The sequence below is a fragment of the Apaloderma vittatum genome, unplaced genomic scaffold (assembly GCF_000703405.1).
Source record: "Apaloderma vittatum isolate BGI_N311 unplaced genomic scaffold, ASM70340v1 scaffold38185, whole genome shotgun sequence".
NCBI classification, from domain to species: domain Eukaryota; kingdom Metazoa; phylum Chordata; class Aves; order Trogoniformes; family Trogonidae; genus Apaloderma; species Apaloderma vittatum.
The window spans coordinates 611-18,714 of NW_009716095.1; the positions used below are offsets into that span (position 1 = coordinate 611).

Here is an 18,104-nt window from a genome sequence, read left to right on the forward strand (position 1 = left end):
GCTTGGCCTTGCCCGCCCGGGCAGCCCCACGTGAACACCCGCAACATCTAAAGGCTTTCAAGCACCGCTCTGCCATGCTGCTGCTGTGAACTTGGAGCCTCCATCCCAGACTGTGGTGACAATTTTGAGTAATTTCAATTAAGGCCATTTCAGGGAGCTCGTCCCTGCCCCACTTTGGCTGCTACAGTTTGTTTCCTAAGAGGAGAACAACGGCAGAGGTTTGCTCTCCTGCCAGCAGCCCCCTGAGAGCCCTCGGGATCCATGCGGCCATTGGCAGGGGAAGAACTTGTGCCTTCTCCCTGCGTCACCTTCCCAGCCGCCCTCCTGGGCTTCAGCATTTCCAACCTCTGCTCCTTCAGCTGCTGAGGGAGAAAGACTAAAAAAAGGCAGAGCTGCACGTCTTTGCAAAGCACAGCTGTCAAGTAATACAAGCCCAGGCTTTTACTGGAGAAATGTGAGTCTAATTAATAAAGCTGCACTGGCTAGCACACAGGAATGCTTGCTGAGCACCTGTAGGTATAAACAGGAATATAAACTTCCACAAATACAGCTCAGATCAGAAACAAATGGATTGTTGTCTTTCACAAAGAGCTCTCCCAACCTGGAATACTTTCAGTGCTGCAGGAGGGCAGCAGGCTGTAATTCTATCGGCCCCTTCCCCGACCAGTAAAACCCTCCCTGCATTATGAGGCAGGTGCCACTGAATTATGAAAACTCGCTTTATTTCAGTCTCCTCGCTCAGCCCACGATCTGCAGGTTTGCAAAAACATTTCCCCCACAGGAGTTCTAATAACGCCTTCCTCAGCCACCACAATTAGCTGTTTACCCCCCAAACACGACTTCTTTGGCACGACTCTTGCAATGACCTCACTCGCTTTCCATGCGGGAAAATTTCATGTTTGGGAAATTAGATTATTGGAGGATTTACTTTTCCTTAATAGTGAAAAGCAGCCCTTGGCCTGCTGAGCAGCTGCAGCGGCACGGCGAGGGGCGGCTGCGTTTGTGGACAGACTCCTCCTCCGACTCGTGGGCTTCTCCAGCTCTTCGGTGGCCACACCAGCGGGACCGGCTCAGAGCAGCAGCTGGCGCGTCTTCTCGTATGTGCCCAGGAAGATGAAGCCTCCCAGGCTGATGGCTGCCATCCGTGGGACAACACCTGCGAACAAGCTGAAGGCAGAGGAAAGGCGGTTGCAGAGGAGGAGCGGGCACTGCATGGCTGGCCACAGGGGCGTTGGAAAACAAAGCTGAGAAAAATTGTCTCGTCCGGTTTTCTTAAATCCCACCCCCCTGCTCACTGGAGGAACCTGTGGGGACTTCCCTAACAGAGCACTACCAGGCCTTGGGACTTTCAGCCCCTCTCCCCACACTCCTTGGGAACGGAAGCTACGGTGCAGGAGGCTACGGGGCCGCACTGCGGAAGGAGGAGCTCGGACACAGCCCCACGAAGGGCTGCGGGCAGATGGGAAGGGTCACATCCCCCACCGCCCCCACCCAGCTGTGGCAGAGGGACTCCCCCTCTCTCTGCCAGGAGCTCCCCCAGCGCAGAGACAGCCCTGCTCACCACAGCAGCTCATTCCCAGTAACGTCCTTCAGGGACCAGTGGGAAGGGAGCTGGAGGTTCAGCCACCACGATCTTCAGGTGCTGATCCTAAGAGTTGTTAGCAGAGGAAACTCGTGCAAAGCTCGACACACCTAAGCTCACAGTTGGTTTAACACCTTCAGGATAGGCCAGTGTATCCTCCCAGAGGATTAGAGGCCTCCTTTGTTGCAAGCTGGAATCTGTTCAGCATCCTCCGCTGACCCATCGCCCGCACAGCGGGAGCCCTTTGCAGCACGACCTGGCGGAGCTCCGTGGGGACGCTACTGTCCTCAGCTTTCTGGACGCTGCGTGGTCCCTGCCCGAGCATGTCCACGTACGAAGCTGCGATCCCCGGTGAGACCAGGCTGCGGGGGAGACGCCTGCAGTCCCAGGGCCACCCCGGAGCTCCCTGCCCGCGCCCGGCTACTCGTGCTGCGCCGAGGAAACCTCTGGCTGCAATAACTCTGGTTGTTGTTGTAATGAGCTTTGCTAAGGAGCCTGGAGCACACAGGCAGATGGAAACATTTTATGGCTTTACTAGACAGCAATTGGGTCTATTACCATAATGACAGCTTTAAAACAGAGTAATTTGTACAAGGCATGTACGGACAGAGCGCCGATAGGGTAAATCCTACGGCACAGCATCGCTCTCGCACCATCCTTCTCTCGCCCAATTAGGCAGCCCTCATTACAGGAGCAGCAGCAGACACTCATTTACAGACCAGCCCGCTCGAGACACAGCTATTACACAAACAGGGGCAGATAACTGAGTTACCCAGGAGCTGCATCCCTGGCAACCTCCATTACCAACCATCACTTCCAAGAATCCTGGCCCTGCTCCCCCCAGTTTCCCTTCCCCACCTGCCACCCGAGGCCTCTCCAACCCACGCGGGCTCCCTCCTGCAGGAGGGCAGAACCAATCGGCTCCAGGGCTGCCCTGAATCCGGAGAGCCGAGCTCTGCTGCAGGCCTGATCCAAACCGGTCCCTGCTGGGCCACATTTGCCCACATCAGCAAATGACATAAACTGTTTTTTTTCCTGCTGGCCCCGTCAGAAGCTGCTTTGGTGTGCACGTGTCTGCTGTTCGTGCTTGCTGTTGGCACAGATTTCACCTGGCACCCTGCCACTCTTCTCCCCTTGCCTGGGTTTTCCCTTTTGCTTCAGCAACTCTCCCGGTTACTGGTTGGATCCAGCACCCAGGGCTGGAGGGCTTCACTCCGTCTCCTCACCACCGACAGCGCGTCAGTGACTGGCAAAGACCAGACGCCGGCTTTTTGGTTCAGACACATCACGCTTTCCCCTGCCACGCAACGAACAAGCTTGACAGGAATCATAAAATCTGGAAATCGTGTTCAAAGCCCATGGCAAGGCCTGGATGCACCATGTGCCCTCCCCAGCCGCGGGCATGTCCTTTGGGATGCAGCTCTTCCATCCAGGGTTCCCAGTCTGGCAATACACCTACGGTCCTAGCAGCAAAGGTGATGTTTTGGGGCAAGAACTCAGCAACCCAAATTCTTTTCAACAGAGACTAACCAGGACCTCTGAAGTTAGCCTTTGGAAAATGCCCTGCAGGGCCTGGGCAGAGCCTAGAGGGGCCAGTGCTGAAAAAGGCCCTGTTGTGCTCAGTCACAAAACCTCGAATTTAAGCTCTGGACCAAAGAGGTGGCCATGCCGAGAAAAAACAAACGCTTTTATCTGACTACAGCTTTGCACGGAGCTCGCTCCTGCGGGCAGCTCGTGTTTGGCAAAGCAGCAAGCCCTGGGCACAGGGGCTGCTTTTGGCACCAGCATCATGGAGATCAGGCCCCAGAGCACGGTGCCCCGCCACGTCCACCCTGACGGGAGAAAAGCACAAATGGCTGCTCTGTCCCCAGCTACACATGACCTGGGACAAGCCATCACACCAGATTTATCGGTCAAATAACCCCCAATTTTTGCACCCATGAATCATGAGGCTCAATCTGTGGCTTTCCAACACCATCAACTCCTTGCATGAAAAGCAGTCACATGAGACATAAACCTGCTTTCATGTGATGGCTCCTCTGCTCCACCACCGAGAACAAACTGGTGCACGGATCCGCTCACCTCGTCCCTATCCTACCTCCCGTGGCGGCCCGGCTCTCTCTGGACAGAAAGGGACGTGAAATCTCTTGGCGTGAACCGGAGGGATTTACTAGGTGCAGACCAGGAAGCTAAGCCCTGCGCTCTGGTTTTAATAAGGTGGCAATAAGCGTCTTTCTGCCTTCAGAATTCCTCTTCTTCAAGTACGAGATTTATTAGAGGAGCCATAAATCATTTTATGTTGCAACTGGCCAAAAAAGTCCGACATTTTTATTGTTTTTGATTAATAGATTTATAATTGGCAGCAGGCATGGCAGCCCCTGCGTTTATTTTTCCCAAGACTTTCTTCCTTTTCCTTGCAGCTGACGCAGCTTGGCCTCCTTTGCATGTTACTTTTTCTCCAGATCGCTTATTGTTTTGATTTCAATCAAACTGTGTTCCCTTTGGTCCTAGGCCATGGGTACTATCTTTAGGCAGAGTTTAATTTTGGATCATTTAGAACTAAAGGGCACTGCTGAAACACCCTGAAAGAACACAAACATAGATTTTTACTTTCTGCTGCTGGCTGGGGAAAGGAGGAGGTTTCTCCAGCCAAACCCAAGCCTCTTCACACCCCTCAGAGCTCAACTGCCGTCGGCAGCAGATGTGGCCTCGCTTCTCCCAGTCCCTTTCAAAACACGCCCTAGAATCCACCAAGCCGTGTAGGACCCAAAACTCATCCAACACCAGGTCACCCCATCATCTCCAAGAGCCAACCTGAGACAACCCATCTCTAAGTGCTGCCGGAGGGCACAGCTGGACGTCTTCCTGGAATCGGTGTTCAGGAACTTCCTGCAATTTGTTTTGAATTATTTCCCACATGTGTAGAAAGAGGATTGAACTTTTATGAGCTGGGTGAGCAGAGATCAGATGTTAAGAGAAAACTGCCCCCCACAAAGCTGCGATGTGAGTGCTGCTTCGAGCAACACTTTACAAATGTTAAAACAGTGCCCTGAAAGTATCGGCCACATCAAATGGATTAAAAACCTATGAGAAATGACAGCAAAAATCCCCAAGAAAAGCTTCAAAAAAAGCCACTGTTTGTCTTCCAGGCCAAGTGCAGGTGGGACACAAGCCCTACCAAAGGAAACACAGGCTGAACGTCATGGACTGGAGGAGTTATTTAAGAAGCCAATAACTGGTATGAGCCACACACTCAGAGAGGACAAGGTAGCATAAATGAAGCATGTCTCCAAAAAGGAATAACAATTTACAAGTTCGTGACACCTCAAAATGTTCTACAAATGCTAGCAGAGGACTTTTTGTTCACAACAGAAGAGTAATTCTCCATCTCAGGACTGGGCAAAGTGAGGCAGTTAAGAGACCGAATTCACGACCTCAGAGAAGCTGCTTCAGCTTGTCCCTACAGGCAGCACCACGCTGGCATCTCCTGCTCCCATCGTACTTCACAGCAAGAACAGTGAATATAAAAGAACAGAGGAGACCTTGATGGTTTTTTAAAATTGGTAGGACATGGCCAGGAGGAGATGGCTGCCATGCTGGCCTTCCCTGACACCTCAGGAGGGGCAGATTCACACGCCTCAAGATGAAACTGCGGTACTCACTGCTGCAAGATGTGGGTGCCTCAACTTTAAACGGATACAAAACCCAAATTCACATCTTCATAGAGAAAAGTCCATCACAGGTTACTAAACATAAAGTCACTTTCGCCTCAAGCCTGGAGCTACATTCAGAGATTGTACCCCGGATCTACTCCCAGTAATGTCCCGTTTCTGTGCTCTCCCCTGGACACTGCTCCCAGCCAGCGCTACGGTGAGGACACCAGACCTCCCTGGAGGGACTCATTCTCAGGCACCTGAGAGCTGCTCCCTGGACACGTGTACAGCAACTGAAAGTCTCTTCTGTATTTAAATATAAGCAGATCATCCCGTCCTCTCCTGCCCCGACATACACAGAGATACAACACCCGAGATGCAGCACATCCTTACCCTGACAGGCCTTGTGTCCTCCAGATGCCACGGAGAGCAGTCAGAACATTCCCACTAGCGTTGCTGGAACCAGCCTGCACCACAGAAAGAGAGAGTTGAAATCTGTTGGCAGAGTGGTTTAGTTACTTACTGCGCTCCCTGTCCCTAGTTAGTGCTACTTTACAGGAATTACAGACATCCTAATGACCTCCTCAGCCCAGGCACAGGCAAAAGCTCTTTGTCTCCAGGAATGAGACAAAGGGCAGGAAGGGAAACCAAGGCACAGAAGAACAAAACAATCACTCCAAGATCACAGAACGGGTTAGTTCAGAATTCAGAACTGGGTATCCAGTCCCTTCGCACTGCAAGAGCTACTCACTGCAAGAGGACGGCAGCCTTGAGATTGACTTTAAAAAAACCCTACAAGTAACATATTGCACACGAAAATTGCCTTAAGTGCAAAGCAGAGAACAAACAGCAGCACCGCACACAATTAAATAACACACATGATCTAGTTTGTGTGAGATGACTATTATAAAGACACATAGTCTTCGAATAGTGTCGGCACACCTCAGAACACTGTTGTTCCCTTACCAATGCTGACCTGGTAGGCAGCAGACATAAAGCAAAACCCAGTTCCTACAGATTTGTCACCCACACTATCCAAAGGTGAAGAAGGTGCAGCATGCACAACACCCAGCAGCGAGAGACACGCCACAGAGCAACGTGGTGAGCTCAGACACGTGTGGCTCGGCTGAAGAGGTTCATGTCGTTACCAAGAAACATGAGCAACTGGGTAAAAAAACACATATAGAAGCTGCAGGATGCCTGACCTTCACCAACACCACAGCCCTTTTCAGGGCAGGGAAAGGCTTTAGGAACATCTGCCTGCTGAAGGTCAGCAGGATGATGATGGGAACACGAGACTTATTAGCAATTTAATTACTGATATTACAAGTAATCTTCCTTCTGCCCTGGCTGGAAGATATAAGCCACCACAATCTCTGTGGCTCAAAATTTTAGGATGGAAAATCCAGCGTGAAGTCCTCTTCAGAAAAGACACACACACTTTCAAGCTCAACATTTATCAAAAAGCCAGGAATAAATCCCCGATGGGCAGTTTAAACTTTGGGTGTCTGACTCTGCTACGATTTTCTCCTAAAGACACTGCATAAGACTCTGGAAGTCTTGGACGAGCACAAGACCCTCTCAGACAACAATTCTGGGAAAGGACACAATGATTTCATTAGTTCTGCGTGCAGTGCCTGTTCACATCTAATCCTGCCTTTGACCACAAGAGCAGAAATCATCACTAATAGTGCTGGATTTCATTCTGTAATGACCATACAGAAACCCTGGAACTACCCGAGCCATTCACCTGTGTGTCTGCTGGCCTCCTTCGCTCTTACCTTTGCCAACATAATTCTCGTCTTCGCTACATCAAGAGGTGTGGTGACTGCAGCTGCAAATCCACCTGAGCAAAATAAAATACCAAACACAAGTGAGACATTGTCAGATGAACACGAACGCCACACTGCCTGTAAGTCCCATGGCTGTGGTCAACACTGCTCCACTATTAATGCCTGGACAACGTGTTTCCTCACGTCAGAGTCCAGGTACATTTGTCAAAGGTCTGTACACGGACACAGAGTGTTTTATTCCTGCATGTTGACTTAAGGGCACAGCTCTGTACCAGTTAACTGTAAATTCAACCATCCCCATGGAGGCTACTGTCCTTTTGTTTTGGACTCTGGATGTGTATGAACATGTGAAGGTCGTAAGGATATTGGATTTCACTTCCAACATCTGCAGGCAAGTCTGAAAGGAAGGTAAATAAGCTTGTCACACTGTGTTCTGCCTTCAGAATTAAAGTCTGACCATTCAAACGCTAGACAGGCACAGAGGAAAGATGCTCTGCATCTGGAACATCCTTCATGGGCAAAGCTATCCCCAAGAGACTGACAGGCTGGATCTGGACTTCAACTGTTAGATCTAGGACTCTGTTTCAAGGAAAAAAAATAGGTCAGTGTTAGGGATGGAGCTCATCTCCCAAAGAATGAAATCAGCTCCGTTTTGGATAACACAAATGTGAAGCTACCCAAGAGTCTTTAGAAACTGCCAGAAGTCTGCAGCCACAAGTGCCATCTTCCCCTCACGGGCATTTTTATTCTCTCTAATCACTCCCAAACTTCATCTGTGGAGGTCATTACTTCCACTTGGAACAGCCAGCTCAGGTGTGGCTTTCCTCCTGAAAGCCAGAAATCTTCAGCTTACCCATCTGCACGTCTCACCCAGAACGTGTGTGTGTCTGTCTTCCTATTTTAACCCTGCGGCTACAGTCTGGCCTCTTGTGCTACCTAGGGACCAGCTTTGTGGCATTTTCTCCCAGAATCTTATTCCCTTTGCCTCATTTCCCCATCCTAAAATTAACTCTAATCTCTCTCTCCCTCCTCTGTTCACAATATTTCAAGCAAGAAAATCATGTTGAGGAAGAGCCAAAGTGAAGGAACCTTTTCAAATGCAGAAGGCAGCCAGCAGTAAGTAAAAAAAAAGAAAGGGAAGTAAAGGGGGAAGAAAAGAGAGAGAGTTGTTCTGCAGTCTGTCCTTCTTCTTCCTCCTGTTTTTTCTTCTGGAGCTTGTATAAATCCTGTATCTAGTACAACAGGGAACAAAGTGACTCCAAAAACTGAAGCCTACACAGTACCCAGGGAATAAGCTAAAAATAATCTATTTTTCTGTTCCAAGTTTTATGGAATGTAGAAAAATTTATGTCTTTTCTTGGGATGGGAGAGGGGAAAAGTGTTTCTTCTAAAATCTGTAAAGTAATGAAAAAATCCATCTTCCCCCACTGGCTCGTTTTTTCTACCTGCACCTCCCTCTCTCAACCACCTTAGGTTTAACATATTAAAACCCTGCTTTATGTCAGAAAGGAAGTCAGGCCAGCTGGCACTCTATGTTGGCTTCTTACAGTTAATTAAGAAATGTCCCGTGACAGCTCTGGAGTTGTGGTAAGGCCCATGTGCAGTCCCTTGGATCTCAAATAAGACCAGCAGACAAGGCGAGTCAGCAAACAGTCCAAAACTCCAGGTTTAGGAGCAGCTTCTGCTCACGTAAGGTTGGCCCATCTGGTTCACGCTGCCGGAAGCTTTCTAGCAGTGATACCTCACCAAGAAGCAGAAAAATGGGCTGTATTCAAGAAGCTGAAGCAGAAACTATAAGCAAGTTAAAACTAAATTCCATCCCATTCTTGGACCTTCTTTAAGGTCAGAAATCTTTTTATCATGAGCCAGTTTTTGAGTAAGTGACCCAAAGGCTTTGAGAGAACCGTCTGGATAGAAAATTCAGGACTCATGTCAGCAATGTATTTTTAGAACAGTAAAAATAATCTCCATGGAAAATAGTGGCTTTACGAGTCTGGATGTAGAAGTCCTTCCTTTGTCCATGGACCAAGATAAAATTAAACAGCGAACCACATGGCTGTCAGGCCCGCATCAGGCAGAAAAAATCTCTGTGCATCACTCAGCCAGAGAGTTGATGGTAACACTTTAATCAGGCTAACTTATTTCCCTTATCAGATCCCTGTAATTTTTTTATGCATTTGTTTCTAACAGTTTCTTATTGGCAGAAGCTTCAATCTTGGCTGACACAAGCGATTAGAACAAGCACAATCTATCCTGATGTGATGTTCCCCAATCCTTATCTGAAAGGTTTAATCGAGGCTGATTGGTTTTCATTTTTCCCCAGCTCACATCTGGATTCCACAGACTCTTTTGTTATTAATATTTCAATGTTTCATTTTCCATCACTGGAAAGTATTTGGTACAGATTTACCAATCAATTTAGAATGACAACAGCAACAATAAAATGCTTCATAAGCACAACAAGCAGCAGGACAGCAGATAAATTAAATGCAAATTTGTATATGCTTGACAAAAACACAAGATTAAAGCTAGCATTTGTTGGGAACTACATTTTACTGAAGGCAGCAAGTCTGACAAAATGAATTTGCTCCAGCCTTAACCCTAAACATGCAAGGTAAATTTAGAGTGACCTCTCCAACATTACGACACAGGTATCTGAGAACAGGCAACAGCACAAGCAAGGTCCTGCTCAGTCCCACCTACTCTAGTTGACTGTAGTGGAAAATTCATCACCCGCCTTCCAAGAAGTTACAATGGGCACTACATTCATATGTGAGCTGAGCAGCAAAATTTTACCAAGCTCAGGGTGTTAAACAGAAAATCCCTCTACTACTCACAATTTCCCAGTGACCAATTCTTGATGGAAGTGCTAGTGACAGACATCTGCAGAGAATGATTTACCTTTATTTGGCCATAAGAATAAAGTCTTGAAGACTTAAGATATTCTCCTAGGCTCTAGCTGGTATTTCTTACCCATTTTAGCTGACATATGCAAATAAAAATTGAGAAGCATTAGAACATAGAAAGTAGCCCTGAAGAGAAGGATTTAGGGGTGTTGATAGACGAGAAGCTCAACATGAGCCGGCAGGGCGCTCATGCAGCCCAGAAGGCCAACCGCATCCTGGGATGTATCAAGAGAGGCGATGATCCCCCTTTTCTCTGCTCTTGTGAGACCCCACCTCGAATACTGCGTCCAGTTCTGGTGCCCCCACCATAAGAGGGACGTGGATCTGTTGGAGCGTGTTCAGAGGAGGCCACAAGGATGATCCAGGGGCTGGAGCAGCTCTACTATGAGGACAGGCTGCAGTAGCTGAGACTGTTCAGTCTTGAAAAGAGAAGACTTTGGGGGGACCTAAGAGCTGCCTTCCAATACCTGAAGGGAACCTACAGGAAGGCTGGGGAGGGACTTTTTACAAGAGTGTCCACTGATAGGACAAAGGGAAATGGGTTTAAGTTGGGGGAGAATAGATTTAGATTAGACCTTAGGAAGAAATTCTTCAGTACGAGGGCGGCAAGACTTTGGGATAAATTGCCCAGAGATGTTGTGGCTGCCCCCTCCCTGGAGGTGTTCAAGGCCAAGTTGGATGCAGCCTGGAGTATCATGATCTGGTTGAGAGGTGTCCCTGCCCATGACAGGGAGGTTGGACTAGATGATCTCTAAGGTCCCTTCCAGCCTAGGCCAGTCTAGGATTCTATGACATACCTCACCTGACAGCAAAATACAACTCTAGGTCCCTGCTGTAAGGTGGCTGCCTGCAGAATTTGCTGCTGCTATAGGAAAATGTTTCACACATGCTTTGACACACCCCTCAAATAAAATTCCTAGGAAGGAAAGGCTAGTTTCTTTTCAGTCCCTGTATTATTTTTTTTCTCTGTATCATTTTAATTTCTCACCATTTCTAAAGGGTTCAGGAAACCCTTCTGGCCATCACACAGGGGCTCCTCCTGATTCTGCGTTTCTGTGATCTAGCCAGACCCCTGGCACTCTTCTGCAACACAAGCCCAGTTCAGTAGGTCAAGTTCGTTTTGAGAGATGGGAACTTGCACTTAATTAATAACTGTGTTTGAATTACCTCACCTCAGGCAAAGAAAAAAATCCAGGCTAAGCTGTACAATAGTACAGCAATAGTACTGTCTTCCTTACTATTTTCTGCATTAATATCTGAAGGTTACCCAGGACTGATTCCTGGAACTGAATCCCAAATCTGAGTTGAAAAAACGAGTCACACAGATCCAACACCGAATCCCACAGCATCCTCCTGCACTGACTGATTTCCAAGTTCACAAATAGTCTTTTTCAGAATTCTTCAATCAATCAGTTCTTATTTGAACTTCTATATTATCGATATCATGTTAAATTTTTTTAAGAGGAAGTTTATTCTTTATCACTGTGGGAACACCACCTGCCAATGGTAGAGCAAAGTGACCCAAGAACCTCTTAAAATTTCAGGAGAAACACCAAGGGGCAAAGCACTGTTCCTCCAGCAATTTAACCAATTCTGTGCTAGAAACACGGTCCAAGTAGTCTGCAGGGAAATCTTCAGAGCTACTCAAAAATTTATTAAGAGCTATAGAGTTAAAGAGGCTTTTAGACACAGTGTGTAATCTTGTCAGAGCTGATTAGATCAAAACAAAAGTGATGGGAAGTCTTCCCTGTTAATGTGCAAAAAGCTCTCGTTAGTGCTTTATTATTCACTAGACTTGCACCTCCACTCTCAGTGATTTTGTCAACACAGAGCATTAATTATTAACGTTAGGCCACACTTCTTTTACCCTGGGGAGAAAGAAGGCGTCTTTAACAGAGGCAACTTGCAATCCCATTAATCGGACACTTGGGTTCTTTGATGAGCTGGAGATCGCCTCGCTGCTCCAAGGCAGTACTGTGCCTTCCCAAGAGCTACTACCCAGTGCCAGGATCACTTTGCCACCGGCCCCCTTCCATGGAGGATACACAACACCCACACAGACACTCTCCCGGTACAGCCTGTCCCAGGGCAGCACAGGGCTGGGGTGCAGAGGTGCCACCAGGCAGCCTAAGCCCAGAGAAGACTTGAGCAGGGAGTGCAACCACAAACGTGGGGACATGCTTCCTGCCAAAGCCTGTGCCCAGGTCTGGGTTGGTGTCCAAACAGCTCAGACACGAGGCCAGGTTTGGTTCAAGCACAACCTCAGCCATAAAATATCCCCTAGATCTACCCTCAGGGTCCTCCCCACTGGCTGCTCAGATACCACCTTCTCTCACTCCCCAACTGCTCCAAATATCTCCTGTAGTTAACACACCAGAGACGATGACAAAGCTGGACAAGGTCTCCAGGGATTAATCATTAACAGATGAGACACAGAGGATTCCAAATCTCTGATATTTATGGTCACGCCTATTATGTTTCTATAAAAAGCCCATGGATCTCATACATACATCTTACACGCGTGTGCTCAACAAGGAGGAGCTGGGCCTCTCACAGCATTTGGGCTGAAATCGCTGCCTTTTCACAGGCACTGGGGATGGAATTCAACTTCTTGTCGCTCTTTGTTCTGTCTTTACCAAATAAGCAATTATGATTTAGCTAGGAACTAACCAACGCACACAAACATCTAGGTGTGTGTGTGCCATAAAGGGAAGCCAAACAGGACTTTTCTTTCAGTTGGTTTCAGCCTATTACCCTGCCCCTCAGGACCTCTAACATATTTTTAGTAAGTACTGAATTCAAGCAAAGAACACAGGAGAAAAGCATGTCTGTGCGATTTCAATATCCCACTATTACCATGGTGGCATTTAACAGGACCTCTGTGTTTAAAGGTTGTTTTTTGGATAATCTCCTTTTAAGGTTTATATGATTTACATGATTTTAAATGACTGGGATGCACACGTCCATCTTACGACGTCTTGATTATTTTTTGGAGGGCTGGAAAGAAAGGCATAGTTTGGTCTTTTTTTGTTTTTCCTTCCTTGTTTGAAGCTATATGTAGGTAGTTAATAATTTTTAACTGTGGAATCCATTCTTTACAAAGCAGGAAATTGTTTTTCCACTGCCTCCATTCAGCAAGAAGGCTAAATATTTTCAGTGAAATAGAATGAATGCGGTACCAGATTAGATCCATGCAGGATCTCCCCATGACATGCCTTGCAGAGGGAGGCAATGGAGTTGGAAGGGGGAGGTTCTGATCCAAAGAGAGTTGAACCAGGTGAGTTTTGAAGCAGGTCCCCAAAGGACACGTAACAACGGAAGTTTAAAATAACTGCTGGTGAAAAGGAAAAAACAGGGAAACAAGGAATGGAGAAGGAAAATCAGGCTGGAGGAAGTGAAACTGGTGGGATAACCCAGAGAATATTCATCATGACCAATTACAACACGATCTACAAAACAATACTCCAGCTCTGCAAGGATTGTGCGTGAAGAACAGATCCTGCGAAGACAGGTCCCACGAGACATCATCTACCACCACCGTGGAGCTGGAAGTCTCGGTGCGGCTCCAGGACCTGGTGTCTCCTCCAGCCCAGAGCCTCCGGTCTCCCCAGTGTCCGCCAAAGGGCAGTGAAGTGTTCATGCATAACCATGTCCCTGGAAGCTGCTTCTGCAGTATTTCTGCTAAAAAGCCAGCAGACACTGCTGAACGTCCATCAAACAGTAGCCAGTCCAAGCACTACTGGTCAGAATCAAGACATGGAGAGAAGGAAATGCAGGCACTAGTCTAGATTTCCAATTAAGGCACCAAATTGGACTTCAGGAAATTACTCTGCAAGGCCTTGGGTAAATCAGATAACCTTTCCAGCTCTCTGAACATGCCTCAACACAGTTTGTGTATCAATATGACTGTAAAAAAAATCAACAGAGTTAATTAATGATCCTCAATCACACCTGCAGACGTACAGATTGCATTTTAAAGCATTTTCAGTCTGATAGCTTGATTTGTTTCAAAACAAAAATTTAAGATCTGCTTCAATTGCTGATTTTGTTTGCACTGATTAGATGAAGTCAGTGTAAAATCCAACAGTAGGCTGAATTTTAAGCAGTATAAAACTCCCTTCCCATCACATAAACATAGAAAATACAGCTAGACAAGAACACAAGAGATCATCTAAAATATCCCCTCTGCCCCCAAATGGAATCAATTCTACCTAAGCCATTCCCTCACAGCTCACATGCCCCCTCTGCTAAACTGTGTGCAGCTACAGCCACACTCCCTTCTCTCAGTCACACAGTTACAGCACCCAGCAAAACGAAGCCTCAGTCTCTGCTGGAATTCTGTCTGCTGCTATTAATACTTCAATTCCCCTAACAGAGCTTAAAAGAAAATTTACATGCCATGTAATGGCTCTGATTTTGTAAGTCATCAAAGAACAAGCTTTGCTTTTGATAATCTCTATTTCAAGCAACGCTATAATTTCTCTTTAAACAGGATTTATTTTTTCCACATATTCTGTTACTGGTTTGGAATCTCAAAATGTATTTTAGCTCCTTGGGGAAAAGCTCTGGCTATCCATCTCTTAACTACTAATCTGTTTTTTCTATTAAGACAGTTGAATTTCTCCTCCCTCAAACTTGTCAGCTATACTGATGAGTCATTAATTGATTTTTTTCTCCCCCCTTTTTTTTTTTTGAAACAACTACAGTAGGCTAAAATCAAGCAAGAAGCCTACTGAAGAATTCAATTAACTTTTGGCATCTTTGGTAATAAATAGTGCAGTATTGTATTCTGCCACTCTTTATTCTTGTTCTGGTGTCTGGAGATTGCCCAGATGTTTCGTGCTCTGTCTTTTTTTGCTGCGGAAGGCTTTTGCCTCCAGGCTGTGCAGTGCTAGCCTCTGCTCTCCTGACTCGAGTTAATCTACAAGGCTGTCAGAGCTGTCACATGAATGGTGAATCACGGCCTCTCGCTGCAATCGCTTCAACCCCTGGGGAAGTGCTCAGAGCAGACAGCTGCACAAACCCCCACCCAAGCAAAGTTTCTCCTGGACAAGGATTTTACAAATCAACTTTGAAATAATCGCAAAGCCTGACTGACAAGCCCCCGGTTTCTAAATAACAGAAATTTGTCAAAAACAAATTGGTTGTCTTTCAAACAGACACCTTGTTTGAGTCTTTTTTTTTTCCCCCTTCTCTTTCCTTTGCTGTCTTTCGTACTTCCAAACAACAACTGGATCCGTTTTCTTCTAAACAAACTTGAATTACAAAGGAATGTTGTTCTGCTATACTTAACAGATTTGCACATTTTTCCCTTTCTTCTTTAGTCTTTCCCAGTATAACATATAATCCTCTGCACCTGCAAAAGCTCCACAGACTGCTGACTGCCAAGAATCCACCACGTGACCCTGCTTCCATGACCAGAGATCCTGTGTTTAAAGAGAAAGGAAAATAAAAAGTTATTAAATGTTTGAATCTATCTGATCCTCATGTGAGTTAACTCTGAGGATGGGAACTTAAGTGAAAAGCTATTTTTGTGGCATTTTTCAGTGATGTAATAAGTGATTTTTCCCAAGGAACTTGTGTACTCGAACGAGCAGATGGAGTGAGAAAGATGTCTGGAGCTGAGGAAGGCTTGAAGCAAATTGCTTTCAGGGATTACATATGTATGTATTTAAGCCTGTGGCCATGCAACTTTGAAAATATTTTGTGAATTTGTTTTCTTTTTGGCAGATAAAACAGCGCAAAACTAAACACTGAGCAGGGAGGTGGCATGCAAGAACCTGTATCAGTTCAGCCCAGATGTACCAAACGCTCCCATTTAAAGAGAACAGTCCTCAGCACAGCGAGACAGAAGTCTGTTTGCTCCCCTACATCTCCTAAATCAACCCTTCCCATCGCACTCCCCAAAAAACCCCATCATTAAGAAATTACTCTTATCACTCCCATTATACCCCAAAGCAGGTGTATCTGTTTTTCACTCAGTGTCATTAGGGACCACACACCCTCCTCCTCCCCACCGCTCCCACACATCACGCTCCATCCAGTAACTCGCAGCACCACCTAAACACGCACGTTTAAAAAGACCAACAAGAACGGTGCCTTCAGAAACACCTCTCGAGAATCACGTCAAAGTTTGAGGAGCCTGATCAACACCAAAGGCAAACAGCTACGGTCACTTTGTTCTCTCCTCCTCCACTCCTCTGTCACCCCTTTCTCAGCTCCTTCAAAGCTCAGCCCTGGAAGTTCTCCAGAGGAGAAGTTTCTGGTTTATGAGGTGAGGATCAACACTGAGCAAAAAGGGATGGGATCCATGGCCCACCACAGAGAAATCAGTAATTATATTTTATAGCTGTGACACCATCTCATTCTTTTTGACACTGTATTACTTCTATACCATACAATTTTCTTACAAGGAACCCTATAGCTGTGCTAGGCTGAGATACAGCTCTCGGGTTCCTGGTCTGCGGTGCAGCCACGTTCCACCGAGGCACGAGAACTCATTTCCCTCATTTGCTGACTCTTCATTTAACACACTGTCCTTGTGACTCGCTTCTTCCAACTTGGCTGGTGGTTATACTTCAGCTGAATGTTTTAAAAATCAAACTGTTCAAGCAACAATGGCCAGCCACAATGTTTTTTGGTATCCTGCCACAGCCAAATAGCTGCAGCTCTGCTGCACGAAAGCACTAGCGGGATTTCAGTCTCTTTAATGCTAGCCATTCTTTTCCTAGTGTTTTCAGTAGGGGCTTCTATTCTGCTGTTCCCCACAGCAGAAACTGATTTTCATTCTCATAAATAAATAAATAAATAAACAGGGATTCCTAATTCTTCAAACCCATAAGATGATTTTCCGGGATAACTTACACTCTTTGGACACACAGTTTTCTTGTAACTCAGTCCCTTCTGGATGAAGGGCACATGCTTCCGAAGACAAAAGGTGCTACCTTCCAAAGCATCTAGGTATCGTCGAAGCATAAATCTCACCTTCAAAACCCATTTTCACTTTGGATGCTTAAGAAACCTCAAAATCAAAGCCAGCATTTAGAAATCTAACTGCTGGAGCCAATTCAGAAAAACAGAATTTTTTCATTTAACATTCTCCAAACATGTATACATCTACAACTAAACATGAGAACTCCGAATGCTTACTTTTGTCATCCAAAAAAAGCACTATGGAAGACCTACTGGAGGGCTCAGAGGAAAACCAGCATATTAGTTGAGACATTCATGGCTTTGCCTGAAGCCCAGCCTATTCTCAGTCACGATAGTGTTTTATGTTAATGGCATTGTCCACAGAAGTAGGAAAAGGTCATTCTTATTTCTTGGTGCGTAGCTCTGATATCTAGTTTCTGATAAAGGCTGGCTTCCCAGTACAGTTCTGCACAAAGAGCCTTTGCCAAGCAAGGCAAACGGCGATGAATTCCTACACTATGCCTGCAAACTGACAACAGGTATTTGCAACAGTCACGCAACACGGAAAGTTGTTTAGAAGGGTGGAGCCAGGAACAGTTCAATTAAATTAGAGAAAAGGAGAATTGAATCTGGAGAACAGGAAGAAAATTCCCCACCAGTGAGGTCTACTGAACAGCAGAGCCAGCCTCCCCAGGGAGGAGAGGAAAGCCCTCTCCTTTGAGTCATTTAAAAATAGACTGGAGAAGGCACTCACGACTGTACTGTGGGGAATAATCTTGCGCTGGCAAGGGCAGGATGAGATGACTTCATGCATTTCTTTCCATTTCTGATTTCGTCGATTCACCCAGAGTTCCAAACCTGAACATGCAGAAGAGCGAGAGAAGCAGGGCGCGAAGACATCATCCCAGAGGAAGTCGGGAGGAATAAGTGTCACAGGGCCAAGAGGACTGGCAGGCCTCTGGTCCAAATTCCTTCTAACCACACTCAGGCTGCAGGCCAAGGCGACGTGCCGAAGGTCACACATGTTTCCTCTCATAGCCCACGGACTCACTAATTGACAGGGCTTTGTGGTAAGTTGGCCTTGTAAATTCTTCAAAAACCCTTGCCTTTGTGCTGCACAGAGCGTAGTGGTTAATACTACTAACATGAAGCAAAGCACAGAAGCTACTAGAGGCTTGTAGATCACTGTAAATCCAGGGTGTTGTTCCTAGAAAAAAATACAGGATTCACATATATCTCTCCCCAATACACTGACTCT

General features: G+C 46.4%; 1 protein-coding gene across 1 annotated transcript; it reads right to left on the bottom strand.

Moving 5' to 3' along the window:
• Positions 1-1,070: 1,070 nt before the first annotated feature.
• LOC104273918 (S-adenosylmethionine mitochondrial carrier protein-like) lies at positions 1,071-17,870 on the bottom strand. Its single transcript, XM_009869397.1, has 5 exons — positions 17,601-17,870; positions 15,291-15,360; positions 7,017-7,081; positions 5,629-5,702; positions 1,071-1,167 (listed from the first exon to the last, which is right to left on the bottom strand). The coding sequence occupies exons 1-5, from the start codon at positions 17,868-17,870 to the stop codon at positions 1,071-1,073; spliced, it is 576 nt and encodes a 191-aa protein (XP_009867699.1).
• Between the last annotated feature and the right edge of the window lie 234 nt (positions 17,871-18,104).

What these genes read in the sequence shown, in the direction of transcription:
- LOC104273918 (XM_009869397.1), bottom strand. Translation starts at nt 17,870, where the DNA reads ATGTGTGACCTTCGGCACGTCGCCTTGGCCTGCAGCCTGAGTGTGGTT. An exon ending in AGTCTGTGGAGCTTTTGCAG is followed by an intron (nt 7,082 to 15,290) that starts GTGCAGAGGATT and finishes TATTTTGCTCAG; the next exon opens with GTGGATTTGCAGCTGCAGTC. An exon ending in AGGACACAAGGCCTGTCAGG is followed by an intron (nt 1,168 to 5,628) that starts GTAAGGATGTGC and finishes CTCTGCCTTCAG; the next exon opens with CTTGTTCGCAGGTGTTGTCC.